Below are 21,568 nucleotides of genomic sequence, written 5' to 3'. Positions count from 1 at the left end.
CGAGATATTGAAGGAAAAGTTCACCCACATTACAACACTGCATGTGATCACAATAAACTCATTTAAGCTTCCCGGTTTGAGAGGATTATTTGGGATTTTTATGCATCTCCTGCAGCAAAACGGATACAAATGGAACTTCATGTGCCCTGCCCACAATGTAGAAAAGAATTACATCTAAATAATTCAACGGTAGCCTGTCTTTCGAGCAACATTGTCTTGGTGGGTAATCCACAGACTACAGTGACAGTGTTCACTGTAACCAGAAGAAAAGGCAGTTTATAACCACTGTGAGCGCTACAAGCTGCAGACTGCATTAAGATGGAAGTGAAGGGTTGAGAAATCTGTAAACCTGGACAAAAAGAACAAAAAGGTCTGCATAGCAACATCAGGTTTTTGTAGTCTGAGTGAAGTCCTGTTTATCCTTGAAGAAATTTTACAAACTGCAGCTTTGATTAGGAGGAGGAGAGGGCACTAATAATGAGGTCAAAACACTTAAACATTACTCCGGTAGAATCAAAATTAGCTGCGCCGAACAGTTAAAGTTTATAATTACATCTTCTGAAAGACTTTTCCAAGTAGCAGGTACATTTGATGGCACCCCTTCATCCAGCCTGTCCTAGTCTACAATGAGCGAGAGGCAGGCACGCCCATCAACAAACCTGTGGCCACTTTTATAGGTGGTGAAAGAAAACTGGATGAACAGAGGGAAGCCATACAGTCACAAACTGCCCCAAAGTGTCACAAACGCCTCACTGGAAGAGCCGATTCAACCCTGAACCTTTTTACTGTGATGTGCATTTAAAATACTTCATTAACTGAAAGCAGACTTGCTGATTGTGGAATGTGCAGTGTTTGCTTATGAGGGAAGATGCATTATTACATATAAAACCAAGGCTGGATTACCTTGACCCCGAGGGACTCGGAAATTCCCTGGTTCATTGAATGTTAATTAGTTTTGGTGATTTGATTAATGGTGCGTTTGTTAGCAAATTAGCACAGCTAAAGTACAATACCTAAGAAAGTGGGGGGTGGTATTGTTTTGTGAGTGTTTCGGGCCTTTTAAGCAGGGAAGTATGCGTCAAACTAATATCTGGGGGGTAGGTAATAATTTGCAGAATATATGACGGTGATGGTGTCTGGTGAAATAATGAGACAGTGCTGTATGTATGTATTAAAGAAATATTGGTTTCTCGCAATACAGTCAAGAAGTTTGGTCTAAAGATAAGAAAGTTCACCTACATGCACCTTTAAAACAAACAAACCTGACCAAGAAGAGTACCCCTGAAACTACAACTGGTTGTTTTTACACTCTGTAATTTGTATGTTTAATACATATACACAGTGTAATAGTTTGTGAACTTTACAGGTGCTGGTGTGCAAACATTAAGGCTAGCTGTTTCACCATTTCCAGTCACATGTTAAGCTAAGCAGTGGCCTATAGTTTCCTATTTACTGTATGAGAGCGTTCTCAATCTTCTCCGCTAACTGACGTGGTTTCTTCCTAATCTTAAATTGACCCTCATGCATATTTTAATAAGATCTGAAGGCAGGGGGTCAAGGACGTAAACAACATGAAAGCACAAATCCATCCTGCCGTGCATCAGGGGTTCAGGTTGTTGGTGGTGTAATGGGGTGGGGGATATTTTCTTGGAACATTTTGGACCTCTTCAGTACTAAATGAGCATTGGATAACTAGGGATGCACCGATACCGATACTGGTATCGGGGCCGATACTGTAAAATGTGTGTGTACTCATACTCGTAAAAGTTAACCGATACCATGAACTGATACTGAATTATTTCATTAATCAGAGATTGGCTTGTCATTTTTGTTGTAGTTTTTTTAGATTGGCCACTAGGGGGACATCCTGCGCTAAACAGGCACAGGGTTAGACGAGTCAGACTGGCAGCTCCAGATAAAGAGAAACTGGAGGCTGCTGTAGCTAGGCTAAACAAAATGTCAGCAGTGTGGACCGGAACAGCCAACTTTAACTCAGGTTTTGGAAAAGCGATGAAAAATGTCAAGAGAAAATCCACGGGCAGTTAAAATAACAGAGGCTCTGACTCATTTTATTGCTCTGGATGACCAGCCAATGCCAGTCATGGAAAGCATAGGATTCTTCTCAGCATACTCGAGCTGCGATATGAAATTCCCAGCCGCCCACACATCAGGGAGATAATGGTGCCAAAACTTTCTAAAGCAGTAAAGACAAGCAGTGTGTGCACGATGTCAGTCCTTGGTTTAACAGCAAAGTGGACTGATGATCCACAGGCAGATGAGGAGTTTGTTCGTCAATGCCAAATACTTTCGTTATTTTGTTTGTTTGTTTACAATATGGACACTCTGCAACAATTGAAAAGTTTATTTTATTCTCAAACCTAATTTGTATTAATTTTATTCCAAACAGAATTGTTTATTTATTATTCCGAAAGCTCGAGACAGTGCCAATAGTTCAGTGATATTTTGTTAAATTACAATGTGGAGACTCTGCAATAATTTAACAGAAGTGCTTATTTTTCACTTGAAATTTTTTTGTGGTCATTTTTATTAAGATATTATTTATTATCGGCAGAGAATAAAACAAAACCTGTCTTCCAATTCATTGCATTTGTGTGTGTGTGTGTGTGTGTGTGTGTGTGTGGTAGAAGTATCGGTTTTTGTAATCTGTATCAGCAAGTACTCAGATCCAAGTATCGGTATCGTATCGGTTTGAAAAAATTGGTATCGTTGCATCCCTACCTATAACCTACATTTATCTACAGTAAAGAGCAACAATACAGCAACACCATGTTCTTTATAACTTTATAACCTGTTTCCAGCAGGATAACACACCATGTCACAAATCTTAGATGATCTCAAACTGGTTTCTTGAACACGACTGTAATCAAACGACCTCCATAGTCACCAAATCTCAATGCAGAGAGCACCTTTGGGTAGTGGTGGAACAGGACACATCATGGATGTGCTGTGTGATGCTATTTTGTCAGTATGAGCTGATGACTTTGTAGAATATACCGTATGTCACAAAGACTTCAAGCATCTCTGAAGGCAGAAGGAGGTCCAACCTGGTACTAGCAAGATGTACCTCGTGAATCAATCGATGAGTGTATACATGTGTTGTTGCCATAGTTTTGTCCCATCTGCATTTTTTATTATTACAGCATAGTTTTATCCATTTATAGCAAGTTATTTTTGTGTCTCTTGACTATGGGTCATTGACCTTAATTAAACTTCAGGTTGAGAAACACTGCTGTTGTGAGATTATAGATCATTAGCCACCAAAAAGACAGCAAAGGAATAATTGCACAATTTTAATGTCACACAGTTATGTAGTTCCTTGGTTGTTTGTGTCATTAGTCACAAATTCTTGAGAGGAAAAGAGAGTTTTTTAATCTATTTCAGTTTAAAAGAAGACAGGAGAGGACAGATTTACCCAATCAGGTTTTTTATTTGGAACAGAGTGGCAGATTAGTGACAGGGCGGTGGCGTGGAGGATCCGCCTCCTTTCGCTCACTCAGCCAATGACAGAAACTCAGCCTTAAAAAATGCAAATGTATAAAAACAGGAATGGGAACAGCAAACATAGAGTAGTGTAGCCTCCACTGGGCTTCACACACACAAACACACGCTCACACGCACACTCTCAAACATGCACACTAACACTCACACACACACATACAAATCTACCCTCTTTCTCTCAGACACGCACACACGTCTTATTTGGCTACGCAGGCTTAAATGGCTACAAACGCACACGTTTACACTTTGACAGTCACTTTTAGAAAAGACAGTACGTGTTTATATCATTCCTGCCTGTGAGAAAGTGGCGTGTTGTCTGTCCATCTGTCCTGCGGCAGACAGACAGGTAGACAAGTCAGACAGACAGTGAAAAGACACGGTCAGTGTGTGTGATAGCCACTGTGAGGGACGAGCCGCCCCACATTCAGCAGTGAACAGACTAAACACACCCTCACGCACGCAGAAACACACGCACACACACACACTCGCGTCGACAGGCTAGTCAGTGTACACAAGAGTCTGCTGTGAAATATCAAGGTGAAGCACTCATGCATACGCAAACACACAGGTAGCAGGTTTAGATGAGGTGCAGACACAGGCGCGCACAGGTATTCTTGGACTGGCGACGGGAAGGAGGGAGGGAGGGATGGAAGGAGGGGGCCCAGGTAACTACACACACAGGAGTGGAAGAGTTGTGTTACCTGCATGTGGAAGAGCGTGAGAACTGCTGGAGTAGGTAAACAAACACTCGACCACAGTACATTCCAGCTTTAACTCGCCCCTCTCTTCTTTTAAAGACGCACACTTGGACAGAAAAAAATGCACACACACTCACACACACACACACAGACAGAGCCATCCGCACACACCCAGACGAGTATAGTTTTGACTCCCATGCATTTTTGTTCTACAGTACTGAGTATAATAGAAGCTACTAGCCCAGTCGCACTGGTGTGTTTATTGTTACAATCTCTTAGATAGAAGCACAGCCCGCCTGTCTCCTCACGTTGTCCCCTCCCCTCCCCCAAAATGCTCCCACGGCAGGTTAACGTTGACCTCATAAACACTAATTCATTTTCCTCTCATAACCAAAGCTCTAACGGCAAATGTTATGACTGAATTAGTGCACGTGGGAGCAACTTTTTTTTTTAAAAAAAATTTCATTAAAGCCCCTCACACTTCCAAGAGGCCCCTCCCATCCCCAAACAGAGAGACAATGATGGAAGAAAGAAAAAAAAAATCATAAGGTGAGGCATGCAAAAGGGTGTGTGCGTTTATGGCTGTGTGTGTATGTGTGTGAGAGGGGTGGAGGGCGTTTATTGGATGATGGCCGGACGTGGAGTTGTGCTTTTACACAAACAGACCAAACTCTAAACCAACCGGCAACTGATCGATAACTAACCAATAACATTGAAACCACCTGATCTTGCTGGAAATCACAAGTGATGACTATCACTATGACGACGATGATGATGGCGATGACGGCGACGAGGGGTTCGATATGCGCTCGTGTGATATGATTTACAGTCTACTTAACGTCGGCGCGGTGTGTTTCAGTGCGCTGCGAGTTTTATTTCAGCTGTTGTGTGTTTGGTGTGTGTGTGCGTGCGTACGTGTGTGTGTGACAAGAGCACAGCTCATCTAAAGGGATGACGTGATGTGATGGATAAAAACTCTTCATGGTCATGCAGATGGTTAGTGACGCCAGAAAGGATACGCTGATATTTACATATAAACTTTTTTTAAACTGCTAAATACACATCCTCCTGTTTATTATTATTATTACGGCATTATTATCATCATCATCATTATTATTATTGTTCACCATCCAGCCCAAGAACATTGATATATTATTGATTATTATTACTATCCATAACTAGTCTTTATACAGCTTAGAGGAGCAGAGGGAGGGGGGCCTGCCGGTGTCTCCGCAGCGGCTCCTTGACGTTGTGAAACACGCCGAGCGCTGAGCACCGTTTTCTGGTTGGCCGAGCACAGAGCGAGAGGTCAGCGCCACCTTCGAGCAGATACGAGTGTGTGTGTGTGTGTTAGCGTGTGTTTATGCGTGGCTTTGTGGACGTGCGTTTGTGTGTCTTTGAGCACCAGATTGACGGAAGGCACACAAAAGAGACCTTTCCTCTCACCTTTGACCCCGGGCTCTGTGCGGCCAACCAGACGCTCTGTATGGTTTGTTTTTCTTTTTTTTTTCTTTTTTTTAAGTGTATGTGTAGAGTGGGGGTGGTGGTGGTGAGAGGCAGAGTAGAGCCCGATCTAATAGTTAGTCTGTCCATAGGCTCACTCCACCCGTCTCCACCCCTCTCCTCTCCCCTTTCAGGCCTTTTTTCAGATTTGCTCCGTTAAAAACAGAAGAGGATCTCTCTCTCTCTCTCTCGCTCTTTTTGTGTGTGTGTGTGTGTGCTGGAAAACACAGGTTGCAAGAGCATGTGTTTTGTTTTGTTTGTTTTCTTACAAAATAATCATATCATTACATACAGAACAAGAGAATCTGTAGAATATTAATAACAACATTTACTTTAAAAACATCTCGCGTGTACGTGTTATTTTTTTTTCTGAATATATTTGGATTTTTTTTTTCCTTTTTTTGTCCTCTTTTTTTCTCGTTTTCTTTGAAAAGAAGGTTCCATGTCCGCAGAGAGAAAGGCGCTCTCAAGTATGGAAACGGGAGGAGAGAGGGATGAGGAGACCCGAGCAGATAAGGAGGGTGGGGGGAGAAGAAGAGGAGTAGGAAGGATGGAGGAGGAGGAGGAGGAGGAAGGGCAGGACTTATAGAGTATCTTTCACTCTTCTCTTGCTCGCTCTTTCTCCCTTCCCGGTGTGCGGCGTGTCTCTCTGGCGTGTCAGTGTTATGCATAAAACTCCTCCTGCTTGTCCGGTTTCTGGTAGGTGACAGTGGCCTGTTTGGGTTCCTCCAGCGTGTAGCTGCCCTCGTCCTTCTTCTTCATCCTGTACACCAGCAGCATCACCAGGAAGGCAGCGAACAGGGCGCCCACCACGCCTCCCACTATCACCGCTGCAGCGAGATGGAAACAAGAGTTAGTCGTGTCAAATTTGCAGCAGATTAGATGCTACAAACACTCAAACACACGCAGAGACAAACACTAAAATGCCATTAGAGCCGCTGGCACGTCTGCGGCCGACTATGAAACTCACGGAGCTGCTTTAGAAACACTTCTAGCAAATCTACCACAGCATCACTACCACCTTCCTGCTAAGTGAAGACGGATGAGCCCGAATGTGCCAAAATACATTCTGTGCTGCCAACCGCTTTGTGTTAAAACTGCAGCCCTGCAGTGCCACATAGCAGTTTAACCCTGTGGGGGCTGCCGGGGCCAATCAGCAGCAGCTGCTTTGTTTCCCACCGTCCTTTGCTTCCTCTGCTTATCTTGTCGAAATGGTTAAAAACGCCCTCATTACAGTGACTGGCATCCACGCCAAAAGCGGGAAACAAGCGCTTTGTTTCCATTCTTTGCGTCGGGAGAGTTTACTTTGTTTATCTCCATTTCTGCTGAAGGGATTTAATTAATGCAGTTTTTCCACCGCGTACTTTCACCGCAAAACGTATTCCCCTCGTCTGCCTCGTCGCACCGTTTTACGTAATTAAATCTTCTATAAGATTTCAGTCGGTTTTATCTTCTTTTGCCCAATCATGCAGTGCATAACTACAGTCTGTGCGTTTCACCGTGTCTCTTTATCTCACCGTCTCTGATTTTGTTTATACTCAGACTTAAGGAATGTTCACTGCACCATTTCAAGTTGCTGTCAAGATAGCACATAATGAACCACTTGTCCGCGAATTCATAATATCAAGTCATCATTAAGACGAATGACTAAATCAAGGATTTTAGTCATGCCGGTGGGGCTGGGCCATGGATGGCATTGTCATTCAGCCCATCTGTCCACCGCTTTTATCCAGAATTAAATTGGACAGAATGGCCTGAAATTTGGCGAGGATACTGATGTTCCCCTCGGGATGAATTGTGTCAACTTTACTGAGCTCGCTGCATTTCTGAAAGCAAAGAAATTATAATTTTATTCCAAAAAATTTTGTTTGAGTTTAGTTCTGAATAACAAGTGGTACCCAGCCGATGTGCAAGACAGCAATAATATATTTAGCATGTTCGCAGTAAAGAGGACCTATTATGTTCTTATCCTTCTCCTTTTTTCTTCCATATACAGTCATGCAAAAAATAATGCTTTCATACCGCTCGAAGCTTTCCTGTGAAAAGCTGAAAATACCTCATGATTCAGTAGATTGTAGATTCACCTTTAGCAGGAATGAGTGGAAGTAATTGTTTCCTGTATTATTGTATCAGTCTCTCACATCATTGTGGGGGATTTTTGGTCCACTCTACTTTACAGTGTTGTTTTAGTGCATTGAGGTTTGCAGGTTTATGCCTGTCATTTTCATGCCGGCCATTGAAGCACCTTGATTATTTTCTTTTTGAGCCATTCTGTTGTAGGCTTGCTTTGTGCTTGGGTTCGTTGTCCTGTTAAATTGAACTTTAGCTGTTAGACAAATGTTCTCACATTTGATTCTAGAATAATTTGTCATACAGACAAATACATGCTTTCCAGAGGTCTTGTGTAACCTTTCCAAACAAGCCACACTTTTTCAGTCTTTATTTAATTGTACTGTGATGAACTTTAACATTTAACACACTAACTTAAGCATGTAGAGTCTGAGATGTAGCTCGTAGGTTGTTTTTTGGGGGTTTTTGCAGTTTCTCTGAGCATTGCACGGCAGTATGCTTGCATACCTGAATGCTCCAGATCAGGAAAATGCCCAAACTTATGCTCTCACTTGCTGATGATCAATTTATGCATTATGCATTTGATTAGGAGCAGCTGGCTGCTATTGACCTTCTTAACTCTTATTAAAGCAGTGAGAGTGTTCTTAGTTTTTCACATGACTGTATATGTTGTTAGAATAGTAGATGCTCGTATTACTTATAGCCAAAGTTTAATAATAATAAAGCCAGTGTGCGTACCGATAATCAATTTGAGTGAAAAGCTCAGACTTCAGCCAGGCTTTTTGTACTGCTGTCTCTTTATAACATCAAACCAAACCAAACCTGTGTTTACAAGTGGCAGCCAATCAGAAGAAAGCTGGCTTAAACCCAATCAGAAGAAAGCTGGCTTAAAGGGAGAGGAAGCTAAAACACCCTTTTTTTTCAGATTTTGGTGCTAAAAGGGCTCTGTCAATGAAAAGCTGCACTACACTAATACACGTCTACTGTCTAGTCTAAAATATGTTGCCTCCTGCTCTTTACCGATGAACAGGAAATCAGCGAAAACCACAGCCAGAAGTCCACCAATCAGAACGGCTGAAGGAGAAACAGAGAGCCAGTCAGGTCAGGCAAATTGGCTGCTCCTTTCTTTTCAACAACAGCTCTTTGGGATGAGGAATAGGGGGCACTTGAAAAGGAACTGGATTTAGCCAAAGGGGAAAAGGATGAGAAAAAATAGGGGGGGAAAGGAGGGGTTGGATAACCCGAGAAGAGGATCTCTTGTTCTCAATGGGTCAAACGGGGCTAAGCAGGACATTCTGTTATGGTGATGAATCTGCACTACGTGAATGCGAGGTGATGCCAGATTGTCAGAGCAGCTTCCTGAAAGCAGGGAAAGAACACAGGAGGCAACTGGGAAATGTGTTCTGCCAGTCTAAGGGGTGATTAGGAAGACATGCTCAGAGACAGACAGGTGGATGAAAAGGGCTCGAATTCAGACACGACACACATGGAAGCCATTTTCATGATCTTTAGTGATGGATAATCTTACCTATCAAGACCTCTTTTCTCTCCAGGATGTTCTTCTGCGGCAGCTGGGCCGCGGAGCTGCCTCCGTCCACAGAGTTGCCGATAAGATCAGGTCCACCCGCCATTTCGCTGCCAAGATTATTGCGGCGTCCATCCATGATTTCATAATCTCCACTTGGTCCTGCAGCACCCACTTCGTTGGTGCCCTCCTGAGATGGGGAACAGAAAGTGAGACCAATGAGGAAACTTAAATTTGATGTAATCCCATTTCCCCCACAGAGCCGCTGCACTGAAACGCATCCAAACCAACACAGAACTTTCCATGGCACATGTTCGCCTTTAAAACAATGAGCCTCTGTATATTAGGATGGGAGAGAGCTGCAGATTGTCCAACCCATCCAGTATACGCACAAAATCTGGCAGCTTAATTATATGTGGAAAACCAGAAAAATCTAAATGGATCGTGGTTTAATGCAGTTTCTGTGATTAACCAAAAGCACATGTGTCAGAGAAATGCCTCTGGTCTCGAATAACGAAGAGGCAGTTAGAAGAAGAGCCGTTACGGTTTACTGGACCATAAACTGTATTTAAAAGATGGAAGAGCAGTAACAGCATGATGCCACATGATGTTTTGAAGCCTCAAGTTGAGCATTTTGGTCTTTACCGTCTTGATTTTAGGAAACTGAATGTGACAGTCTGAATGAGGGAGATGACACCTCTTCCTTTCTGCCTCTAAAATTGAACCATATTTTAGAAAATTGGAATTACATTTAACAAGACGTTCAACCAGCAATTGAAGCGATAAACTCATCAGTAAAGTGTTTATTGAGCTCACAGATCAAGTAAGCATCTCACTGATGTTGTGGATGCTGTTCTTGTTTTTTGAGTCTGAGATGAGGACACTAAGACTACTGTTTGTTAGATTTGGCAGCTTGAGCCCAGAAGTGATCGGCCTAACTTTGCATAAAGAGTGGAAACAGCAGGAACCAGCGAGGGTAACTCTATACAGGTTTAAATAAATATCACAAGTCCCGAAGTTCACAAATGAACATTTTTCATCTCGTTTGCCTAATACTGCCTGACATGAGCTGAGTCCTACCTGTGTTGTTGTGGGCTGCTGTGGGCGGGTCGTCCTCTCTGTTGGCACCGCCTGAGTCGTTGTCATCATGGGAACCCTGGGCCTGAAGGGGGTCCTGGTCTTGACAGTGGTAGCAGTGGTTGTTGCAGCTGTGGTGGGCTCAGGGGTTGACTCTGGTGTGATGGACATGTCTTCTTCTGTAGTGGTTACGTCAGTGAATCCTGGGTAAAGCAAGCTGGGCTCTGGCGAAAGGTAGATGTCTTCCTCTTCTTCTGTGGCGCTCAGGTCATCTGAACCAGCAGAGGGCGCTGCACTTTCAGCAGGACTGGCTGCAGGTTTGGTGGTGAACATAGGAACGGCAGCAGGGGACCGGGGCGCGGCAGTGGTCTTGGCGGCGGCCCGGATTCTCTCCAGCTCTCTCTCACGTTCCCTCTCTCTCTCCCTCTCTCGCTCTCTCTCCCTCTCCCTCTCTCTCTCCCTCTCCTTCTCTCGCTCCATCTCTCGGACACGCTCCCTTTCCCTCTCCCTTTCTCTCTCCCTCTCCTTTTCCAGCTCCCGCTCCAGCTCCCTCTCCCTCTCCAGGTCCCTATCCAAGAACACGCCGCTCTCTCCTTCAGCTTCAGTGAGAAGAGGGGTGGTCGTCGGGTCCTCTGGGTTGGGGCTAGGCTCTGCTGCAGGCGGTGCAGAGGGAGCGAGGTCAGTTGCTTGGGTGGTGGAGAGAAGTAGGGGTTCCTCTGTGGTGAACGTGACAGCTACTGATGTTGGCCTCATACCGATCTCAGGAACTGAAGAGGAGAGAATTAGAACAAAAAATGAAATAAGACAAGAATTTGAGTCAAATTTGACACAGTCACTCCATCACAAGCCACCACCCGCCCACCCACACACACACACACACACACACAGATAACAGTAGATCAGAAACTGAGACTATTGCTGGCTCATTCACTTCACACTCAGTAGTTTACTCTCTAGTGACACTTCTGACACTTAATCTGATTAGTCTTACTCAGCCAGCAGATTGCATCGTCCCTAACAGGTGTCCCCGGTGTATATCCCTAATACCTAAAGTTCCCCTGATGGCTTACTTGATGGGCTGCAGTAGAAAATAAGAAGAGATGTGTAATGGAAGAAAGAGAGGAGCATACAAGGTCTGATACGGCTGTGCTGTTCTTCATGCAGCATCATTAATCCTGTCATGCCTAAGAATGGCGAAGCATGTCATCACATCTGAAAATCACTGAAAATCAATGCTTAAATACTGTATGCCTCATCACCGCAGGATCCACTATGATCACAGAAGTTGCACCGAGCAGAATGATGTCTTTAACTATCTGTAATATCTGAAGCTGCAGCCGCACAGGTTTAACGCTGCTCGAAGGCAAGAGGTGTCGGGATCGATCCAAATATCCATAGTACCGATATCAAATATGCATCAGTACTGGACTGGATTGATACTTTGTTTCTATCGTCTAACTTCAGTATGTAGCTCAAAGAGCTTTATGCTTAATAAACTATTTTCTTGGAAGAGAACGGAAGATAAACCGAAATGCTTTAGAGGCGGGCACAATTACACTCCTGATGTCCAAAAAAGTTTTAAAATTGTTTCAAAATAGAAGCTGAAAGAGTGTTTTTTTTCTTTTGTTAGCTAAGTATTGTGGAAAGTACAAATCACAGTGGTTTACTCATCATTAAAACCTGTTCAAAATTTGAAAATTGATGCTAATTCATCTCATAAATCATTCAACACCCTGTATTTAATTGGTATCGGATCGATACCAAGGTTTGCAGTATGTGCAGCAGTACCAAGGACCATCACCAAAACAGACAGCATTCACATTGTTGTATTTTTATAGCTTTTAATAAGAGAATGTGGCAAAAGTTGCCTTCAGAGTTTTCTGAAAGGCGTCCTAGCAGGTGGGTAACATAGCAAAAAGGGCTTAATTTAACCTAAACTATCATTTTGCCTAAATTAAACCAAACTGCAAGCGAAAACTGAAAATAAATAAATGAATAACCCAGCTAAGTCTGCACTGGTAACTCACATGGGAGATGAGCCCCAGTCTCCTGGATGAATCACACACACTAATCAACCTACAACCATCCCCATAATTTACAGTCAACAGCAACCGTGATCCTAGAGCAACATTTATTATGATGTTGCAGGAACAAGTCAACATGGTGACATCGTGTCTAAACTTGTAAGGCTTCCACATGAAGCTGGAACTAAGCTCCTCAACCAAAGGCTTTCCATAATGCAGCACGTTAATATGTTTTATTAAGATACACCTTCCCTGGTAAACTGCCCACCTTTCAGACTCCAAGGCCAACCATTTGAGGTTTGAGGAACCCCAAGCTTGGGCAACCATCATGACATCATCCCCAGCTCTTAAGCAGCAATTAATTTGTCCTTGACTACACATGCAGCTATCTGCTTTATTCATCAATAATCCCTTCGGTAATTTTTAAACGCTAAGGAAAGATTTTCTGCAGAACTACAAAAAGCATCATTCAGCTTTTTTTTCACAGCCAGCCAGTGTCTCCGCCTCCATCTTTCCTTTAAATGTCAGCAACACAAAAGCACACACAGAGAGTGCTTAACTATGTTTGGTTTGTTTGGTTTTTTTTGGTTGCTTTTTTAAATCGCTTATAAAATAGTGAATGTAATGATGACTTGGCACCCCAATTAAATCGCCATTTTCTGCTCATTTAGCTGTCTGACAGCAGAAACTTAACAATGTGTACACGAGAACGACTGCTGCAAATTACGAGTTCAGCTGTGTTAAAAACCTGGAGAAGAGAAGAGAAGAGAAGAGTGATTCATTTTCTTTTTAAATCTCATAATGCTATTACTCCACCCCACCTTTCATTCTGTTATAGCAGTGAAGCTCTTTGGGTTGAAAGAGAAACAAATTGAATTTACAGGCACAAAAACACGAAGGCTGTAGTGGAGGTGGAGAGGATATCGAAATATGGACTCCAACAATGCAGCTTCTGTTAAACACATCAGACACCACAACAAGAAAAAAAGAAAGAAAGAAAGAAACTGGATGGCTCTGAAGCAGCTGTGACACAAAATGAACATCTGCCTGTTAAAAACGAGCCCTTTCTTTGGGCTCTGTAGTTCGGTTTGAGCTTAAGCAATTTGCCAGGCTGCTGTTTCAGCCACAGGGGGTGCCTCTGCTACACTCTCCTGCTTTGAATGGTAATTTATTTTGAGCGTGCTCGCCACTAGCGCAGCGCCCGAACTGAGGGCAGCCCTCAATGAGTCATGCTTAATAAGGGGCGCCGCGCTCAAGCTTCGACAGCAAGATCAGAAAATCAACCTGAATTACAGCAATGTGATTTACATTAAGTAGGTAATTCCTACAGCCCGGCTCGAGCACGGGCCGCACGCTCGCACATAGGTGCCCGCGACATGCTGGTGTGCGTGTGATCGTCTAATCTGCATGGACTGTAATCTGATTAGAGTAAATAAGATCTCGGGGAACTGAGCTTCAGTTAGTGCTTGTTTGTAAGGGGTGTGTCTGAGGAATTTTCTTAATAAATCTGTTCCCGAACTTCTCAGTCGAGCCACACGGCATGTTTATGTGGTGTGACTTTGGGTGTGTGTGTGTGTGTGTGTGTGTGTGTGCATGGCCTCCACGCATGTGTGTCTGGTGAATAGAGGAGGGACTGTGGGGGTCTTCGGGGTCAGCAGATTGAAACCCGACAGCTGTTGAGTCTGAAAGAACCAGGGCATGAGTGTGTAACCTCACACACACACATAGATATATATATATACACTTACAGCCAGAGCCAGAGCCCGAGTAGAGATCCTCGTCGTCGTAAAATTCATCTCTCGCCGACCCTTCGTCATCGATAGGCAGCGACCACTTCTGTCCCTGTTAGACAGAGAGATTACAGATGACTGAGAAGTTTGTCATTTCATTTGAAAGAGAAACCACTTTTGCAGATTACACACACACACACACACACACACACACACACACACACACACACACACAGAGTTGTCTGGTGCAGCTGCATTATGTTGGACAGGGGAACATCTGTCTGTCTGTGGCTCTATGGAGGAGCATAGTTAATGAGTTGATCTAAAGCTGGGATTTTGGCAGTGGAACATCAAAGCTTTTAAGGAGAGAAGAAGGGGGTGGGCGGGTGGTGGTGGTGGGGGTTTCCATTTTGTCTCTGCGTATGTGTCATTTGCAAGTGATGCTCGGCCCGTAAAGCAGCAAAGCAAAGGAAAGCAATTAACTTCTGAACTTCATTCCATTACGGATTAATAGGGTAATATTTTTCAATATGAAGTGTTCGGTATTTAAAATGATAGGAAGTACTCATTTTTACACTCACAAAGCAAACGTGATATCTTTAAATTGCTTGTTTTGTCTGAGCGGCAGTCCAAATACGACGGTTTGAAAATTACTGAGAACGGAGGCCAGCAGCAGCAGGCACATTTCAAGCAACCAGAGCAGGAAAATGACACCAGTGCTTCCTGCCTGCTGTGACACAGAGCTGGCAGAAGCATCTGACCGATTAAAAATCACGAAAGTTTCTAAAGTTTATTCCTACAGACTCGTGAATGTCTGCACCAAATTTTAATGGAAATCAATCAGACACTATTGAGATACGTCAGCAGTCTAAAACCCAAAAATCTATTCAGTCTACAAAAATGTAAAACGGGAGACAACGTTTAGTTTGATGAATGGCCTGAGAGGATCACAACTGTCCGCAGATCACTTATCGCTATCTCAAAATAATTATGTGGCTCGGAGGTGAAAAATATCACCCCCCCCCCACACACACACACCCTGTCTGAAATGTGCTCATAACTGTCTTGCAGATCATTTCACAGCGTCCTCCCTTCTCATCACTCCAGCTTAATCCAAGCCTCCTCCACGTCAGCCCGCGAGGAGGAAGCACAAGCACGCCGACCCCCACCGGGGTCAGGTAGGGGAGATTAGTGAGGGATCATTCAGGGGTTGAATCTCTGAAGTGAACGACCTCAGCCTCCGTTCACTTTGAGGCTGATCCCTCCTCCTCTTCTCTCTCTTCCTTCATCCCTTTCTCTCGACCTGAATCCCACATCCGTGCGATGTTTAAACGCACACTTTAGCACTCAGAGATTTTTCCCATCACACAGGGTCAACTAATGCTGCTATCGAGTGCATGCACTTAAGAGATGCCGCACGCGCTGCAGTGCAAAGATAGATTCAACCTACAGAGGTGTTTATGCACAGTCAGGAACGTCCAGTCAAATATTTACAGACCGCCTTTCTATACTGACTTTTATTCACATGCTAAATATTTTACCTGTTTTTTTCAATGATTAAATAGTTGGATCGTTCACATCGAAGCCGAGTCCCTTTCATTTTGACAAAAACTGTTTTTATGCTAAATATCTTAAAGCGTTTACTTAAAACCATCTTCCAACGATTTAAACACGTACTGCATTGTGTGTGTTTGTTAAAAGATGTAATTTTCTGTAACGGAGATTCTGCTACTTGGGGGCAGCTGAACAAGAGGCCAATGCAACCGAGATTTTATCTGCTTCTCAAGTCGATGTGTTCACACTGCTGGCAAACATTTGCTTATTTGCATATCAAGCAGGCGTAAAGGACCATTAGCATGAGGAGTTGTGCTTCTGGCTATGATGAAGTCCAATAAAGACTCCGCTTACAGCTTTGTAAATTGAATTATTTGGATCTTTAACTGCCAAATGCTCCAATCAGTCACTACCACGGTTTTACAGCATTTTGGATTTTTAGCAGAGCCTGAACAATATACCATTTAAGAACCGATAGGGATATTAGGTGATTTTAAAATCTAATATTTTACTATATCGGCTGATATTTTTTTTCCTGTCAGACACATGAAACATAAACAGATCCTCCCAACATTTGCTATGTGCTGATCGGCAAATAGCTAATATCGGCTGATGATATCAGCCCGCCAATATATTAGTCGGGCTCTAATTTTTAAGATTCATCTGAGTTTTGTTTCTGTTTTTTGCTGAAAACAGCTGCAGTGCTGTGTGAAAATGAAACTGATGAGAGCAGCTATGTGAGTGAATTAAAACAGCAAAATTGTTGGCCATAAACGCGAAATGACATCCTGTTCTCGCTCCCAGCTGGTGGCAGCAGAGCCTGGTTCTGCCAGAGGTTTCTTCCTGTTAAAAGGGAGTTTTTCCTTTCCACTGTCACCAAGTACTAGCTCATAGTTGGCCATATGAATGTTGTGGTTTTTGCCCCATCATTGTAGCATCTTTAACTTACAACATAAAGCCCCTTGAGGTGACTGCTGTTATGATTTGGTGATTTGCTCGTGATAAACATTTCTCAAGTGATTCTTCGACAATAATTTTCAACTTGCAGAGAAGAGTTCAACATCTGAAGATTCCCTTCTGGGATGGGTTTCATATCGTCAAAAAGGGTATTTAACCCCCCCCCCCCCCGAGTTTTTTTGTGCATAAACCAAACGGTGACCAAAGACTGAAGTCCAAAATGAAAGTTAAGTATCTCGGGAAATAAGGCAAATAAGGAAGCAGCCTATCCCTTGTGTTAAAATATGATGAAAAGCTTTCTAGGGGATCAATATTGGACAAGTTGGGAGTGAGAAAGTGTTGAATGAATGTAAAAATGGCAATATTTACACTACAACCTTTACACTAGTTTATTATTATACAAACACAAATCAGGCCCAATTTTGAGGTCTGGCATCTTTCCCAAAGACCTGGATGCGCTGAGGGTCAACCCACCAAATTTCAGATAAGTGGATGATCTGCTCTCAGCGCAAAAACGGAGCAGACCAGAAACGCTGATGTATACTGATGTTATACTGTAGAGTCAATCAGTGCATTGCTGGCATAAAAAAAGATCATAAATGTGCTTAAGAGGATGTTTTCTTAAATACTTCAGAACTGTTGCTACGCTTATTGGAGTAACGGAGCGCAAAGCTTTTTAACGCTTCCTCCAACGTGTATACGTCGTGTATATTTTGAGCCCAGACCGAGCTCAGTAGCAAACAGTAAGTATTGCAATAATCCAATGACTAAAAAGGGTTTAGTTTTTGCTCCAGGTATTGGAAAACAGTCAGTCTTCTGCTGAAAATCTGACCAAAGCAAACTTATCTCTTCAGCAATCTTAAGCCCATCCCCAGGGCCTGCAGAGCTGTTTTTCTTTCCCTTTTTTTTTGCCAGCCAGTGTGATGCTAATTGTGCACACACAGAGGAGCACAGGCTCCTCCCCGGCTCCAGACAGAGGAAACCTGATGCCTTTAAAAGCCAATAAAAGCATAATGGAATCTAGAGACCCGAGTATCTCAGTCCATCACATCACAGCATGAGGTGGAGCTGAAACGCTATATGTACCTCCTGAAAATAAAATTGACTTAAAGCTGTTTGGAGGCCGGACACAGTGGTCTGAGAAGTGTGTGTGTGTGTGTGTGTGTGTGTGTGTGTGTGTGTGTGTGTGTGTGTGTGTGTGTGTGTGTGTGTGTGTGTGTGTGTGTGTGTGTGAAGGCCTGGAGATGTCAAACCCGGACAGTACTGAAAATACCAAAAAAAGACACACCAGTGTGAGCAGGGTGCAAATGTGTCTTTCTCGTATCTGTGTGTGTGCTATATTCCAAGGATCACTTTTACAATGAAGGCCGTTGCTATGGGCAACCTTTGCCTTTCACAGAAATTCCCATCTCCCAGTGAGAAGCTACCAGACACACACACACACCCTCACACGCACGTATGAGAGCTCTAACTACATAAGCAAAGGTGTTATGTAACGTCAAAAAAACAACTTTATAAAAAAGAAGCCCCACCATCAGTCTCCTCCTCAGGCTCTCCCCCTCTATCGGTTCCCCCCTTTCTGCCTCCCTTCACCTCCCCCTGAATCCACAAACTCCGTGCCAGTGTCTCCCTGTCCTCGCCCCACTTTCCTTTCATCTTAAACTCCATTCCTTATCTCGAGGCTAGCCCCCTAAATTCAGCATGACTGCCAAATAACAAACACACACACAGATACTTAAATAAACACACCCCGCCCCTGAGGGCGGCACCAGAGCCCACCCCAGGGGCCCCATTTACAGGTCCACACATACACACACACACACGTGCAATCAACAACCTCCAGGACTCCAGGAGTACAGCTGTGGAGCCCCTGTTTGTTTAGTTGTGCATCATCTACATTTATCCCAACATTTAGGAGCAATATAAAATCCACCTCGGTGCCTCGACATGCTTAAATTGTGAGTCAATATGTGCGAATTCACAGCGTGGCGGGCAGCCGTGCGTCACTGCATGTAATTACACTGAGTGTGCGTCTGGACCAGTGTAATCACAGGTTTTGTCTGTGGTGTGGTGCGCACGTACATGCAGACATAAATGCTCCTCGGACCTTTAGTGTGGGTGTGTGTTTTTTACAGGTTTTTCTTTTGGAAGAGGGGGGCAGCTCTGCATTTCGCCTGTGTTTCAGGGGAGCTATAAACAGCTGTACTTTCAGCCTGCACCACATAGCTAACCAACCACAGCGAGACGCAACGAGCTCCCCATCCACCGCACGCATAACCTAAGGCCAAAATCATCTGTGTGCCCTTAATTTCCCTCCACCGCTGCATTTTGTTCCCAGTCGTTATAAAAGGAAACTGTAAGATGACAGCTATATATTCAGCTGGATCTGCGAGGTGAATGCAATCCTGGTTTTTGGCAATGCATGAAGCAATGCCATTATGAGGCATGCGGTGCCAGCTGGAGTCATTTTTAAAACAATCTCGTCAGGAATATATAATTTTATACATACATATATATATATATATATATATATATATATGTATGTATGCACTCGTGTAAAAAAGAACAGGAGAAAAAATGACATTAAGGGGCTGTAAAATCATGTTTTCACAAGGCCAACCCTACTGCGTCCTTTGAGGGGTGTTGCAACATTTGCAGTTAGTCAGGCAGAAACATGATCTGAAGCCGGCATCAGGTTTAGCACCATAAATGTGATCCTATAGCTTGTCTATGCATGTGTGCACAGCTACAGAGTCTGGATTTTATGCCTAAGCCAACAATACTGTGGTTTCACAAATATTAATACAGAAAATCCACAGGAGCTAATCTGCTCCACTTTTTTTAATTTAGGTATGGAGTAAAGTATTAAAGCAGCAGCCAGTAGGTACCAGAATTAGATCAGGAGAAAAAGACCAGGTGTGTGTGTGTGCGCATTTTCACTGTAGGAACAATGGGTCTATAGCTCTCAGCTAATTCTAAGCTTCAGGAAGTCAGATAACAATGGGAGGCAGAGGTGGTCCTACACATAAATCAATTAACACACACAAACATCCAGTAGATTTTCTGCCAGATGTGCACGACCCAAAGATGATTTTGTGGTTCTTGTTTTTTTTTCCCCCGAGTGGTCGAGATCAGTTCAGCTCGGAGATCCCCTTCAGGCTAGCTCTGCAGATAGAAAGCTTCATTGTGATTGACTTCAAATGCATTCCTCAGTAACCCGAGAGGCTGCTGCTGCTGCACAATGCCTCGCACAAACACGCGCGCATCCACACGAGCATTTTAGTCTACTGATACAACACACACAGCCCTGCTCTGCTTTGGAGAAATAATCGTTAATTGTGCCTTTTAATATGTGAGATTTTATCGGACCGAATGTTCCCAACTGCCGCAGCATCTCTGAGCTCTCAAACTGTGAAAAATAATTTGAATACTCCCTCTGCTTTCTGGCACCAACTCAGTACCACAGACTCGATCTGTCCCTCTATTTACTGCATCCATGGTGCGGAAGAAGAAGAGGGCTGAAATACAATGGATGCTACAGGCTGGTCAGATTTGGTCCTCCCCCCTCCACACACTGTTCATTTAGGATTAAGCGAACCTTCCAAAGGGAACTCATCCATCGAAATTTTGTTCAGGATTCAAATACTGTGCTAATGTGACAGACAGCACAAGAAGCTTTAGATGGTAGCCTTGGCTTGACCTTTGCTAAAGTTTGAGTCACTGAACTGAAACTCTCATCTGCATTTGTTTGTCTGCATTTCAGCTGAAATATCTGACTAATAATGTGTGCAGTGTTGAGGAAGTGTGCACCACAGTTTGTGCTTTAGTTTCATTGAGTGAAACTACAGTTTCTTAATAGTCTGCTACTTAGTATTTGAAGGTATCCATGTATGTTCATTACATTCATAGAGTTTAGGGATACATCTGGCTTCCTAGCATTAGCTGATAGCTGATGACACAAATGACTTTCCACCGTCATGCCCAAATACAGTCACTTGTGGCTAAGAAAAAAGAAGAGAAGCAAAAACACTAATGTTAATGTTAGTAAAGGTTTTTCCCCATAAATGTCAATAGATTCTGTTTTTCTACCCCTCCCAATTCAAAACCATAATCTTAGCTACAGTGTAGGACAAACATGTTTTAGTTAGCCAAAACAGATCAAAACATTCAATTTAGACTGTAACCCAAAACGTAAGCGGTCAGCCGATGTGTTTCTATGACTGTTTGGATTGGCTCTATATCTGCCCTATCTGAGTTTTTCCCTATTTTGGGGAAAGTGCAGTAAGAAAAGTTATTTACTCTGAAAGAGGTTGTAAAAAGAGTCAGGTGAGTAAGTCAGCCTCTGTTAGCTGTTGCTAGCCTCTGTTAGCTTCTGTTAGCCTCTTTTAGCTCGTGTTTACCTCTGTTAACTACTGTTAGCCTTTGTTAGCTACTGTTCAGCGGCATTACACTTCAGTTCAGGAGATGAGTTTGAAGGTGAGGAGGAAGCGTAAGTTATTTTATTAAGATTATATATATATACATATATATATATATATATATATATATATATATATATATATATATATGACAGCAATAGCAAGTATGACCAGCAGTAAAACTATCGAACTTGTAATCTGAACTAAAATAAACTTGCTAAGTCGTGCTAAGCTATGAGCAAATCACTGATCAGACTCAATTCGTAAAGAAGCCACAAGTGCTTTAAAAAACAAACAAACAAAAAACAGGTGTTGTGTTGTAATCCAGGTCCAGCTTTCCATTTCTATTACTGGTATGATGTCACTCCTAGCTTCACCGTTTATTTTTCTTTTTTCTTTTTCTGCCTTTATTAATTGGATAGTGTAGAAGGTGGGGAAGTGAGGAGAGACACGCATGAAATGTTTCTGGTCAGATTAGAATCCACAGCCCTGC

At 43.2% G+C, this 21,568-nt stretch overlaps 1 protein-coding gene across 2 annotated transcripts in view; it reads right to left on the bottom strand.

Moving 5' to 3' along the window:
• Window positions 1–5,707: 5,707 nt before the first annotated feature.
• sdc3 (syndecan 3) overlaps window positions 5,708–21,568 on the bottom strand; it is a 39,007-nt gene continuing 23,146 nt past the window's right edge. The window contains exons 2-6 of one of the 2 annotated variants that reach the window (XM_080295924.1): window positions 14,165–14,258; window positions 10,396–11,159; window positions 9,319–9,505; window positions 8,811–8,864; window positions 5,708–6,550 (exon numbers count right to left, since the gene is read on the bottom strand). In XM_080295924.1, the coding sequence (XP_080152050.1) occupies window positions 6,384–6,550; window positions 8,811–8,864; window positions 9,319–9,505; window positions 10,396–11,159; window positions 14,165–14,258 (1,266 nt within the window). In that variant the 3' untranslated portion in view covers window positions 5,708–6,383. The remainder of the gene's footprint in view (window positions 6,551–8,810; window positions 8,865–9,318; window positions 9,506–10,395; window positions 11,160–14,164; window positions 14,259–21,568) is intronic. The other variant, XM_026155911.2, reaches the window with a different exon arrangement.

Source organism: Astatotilapia calliptera, chromosome 22, assembly GCF_964374335.1.
Source record: "Astatotilapia calliptera chromosome 22, fAstCal68.1, whole genome shotgun sequence".
NCBI lineage: Eukaryota > Metazoa > Chordata > Actinopteri > Cichliformes > Cichlidae > Astatotilapia > Astatotilapia calliptera.
The sequence above is the reverse complement of the archived record's forward strand: the minus strand, read 5'-3'. Positions and strand labels throughout refer to the sequence as shown.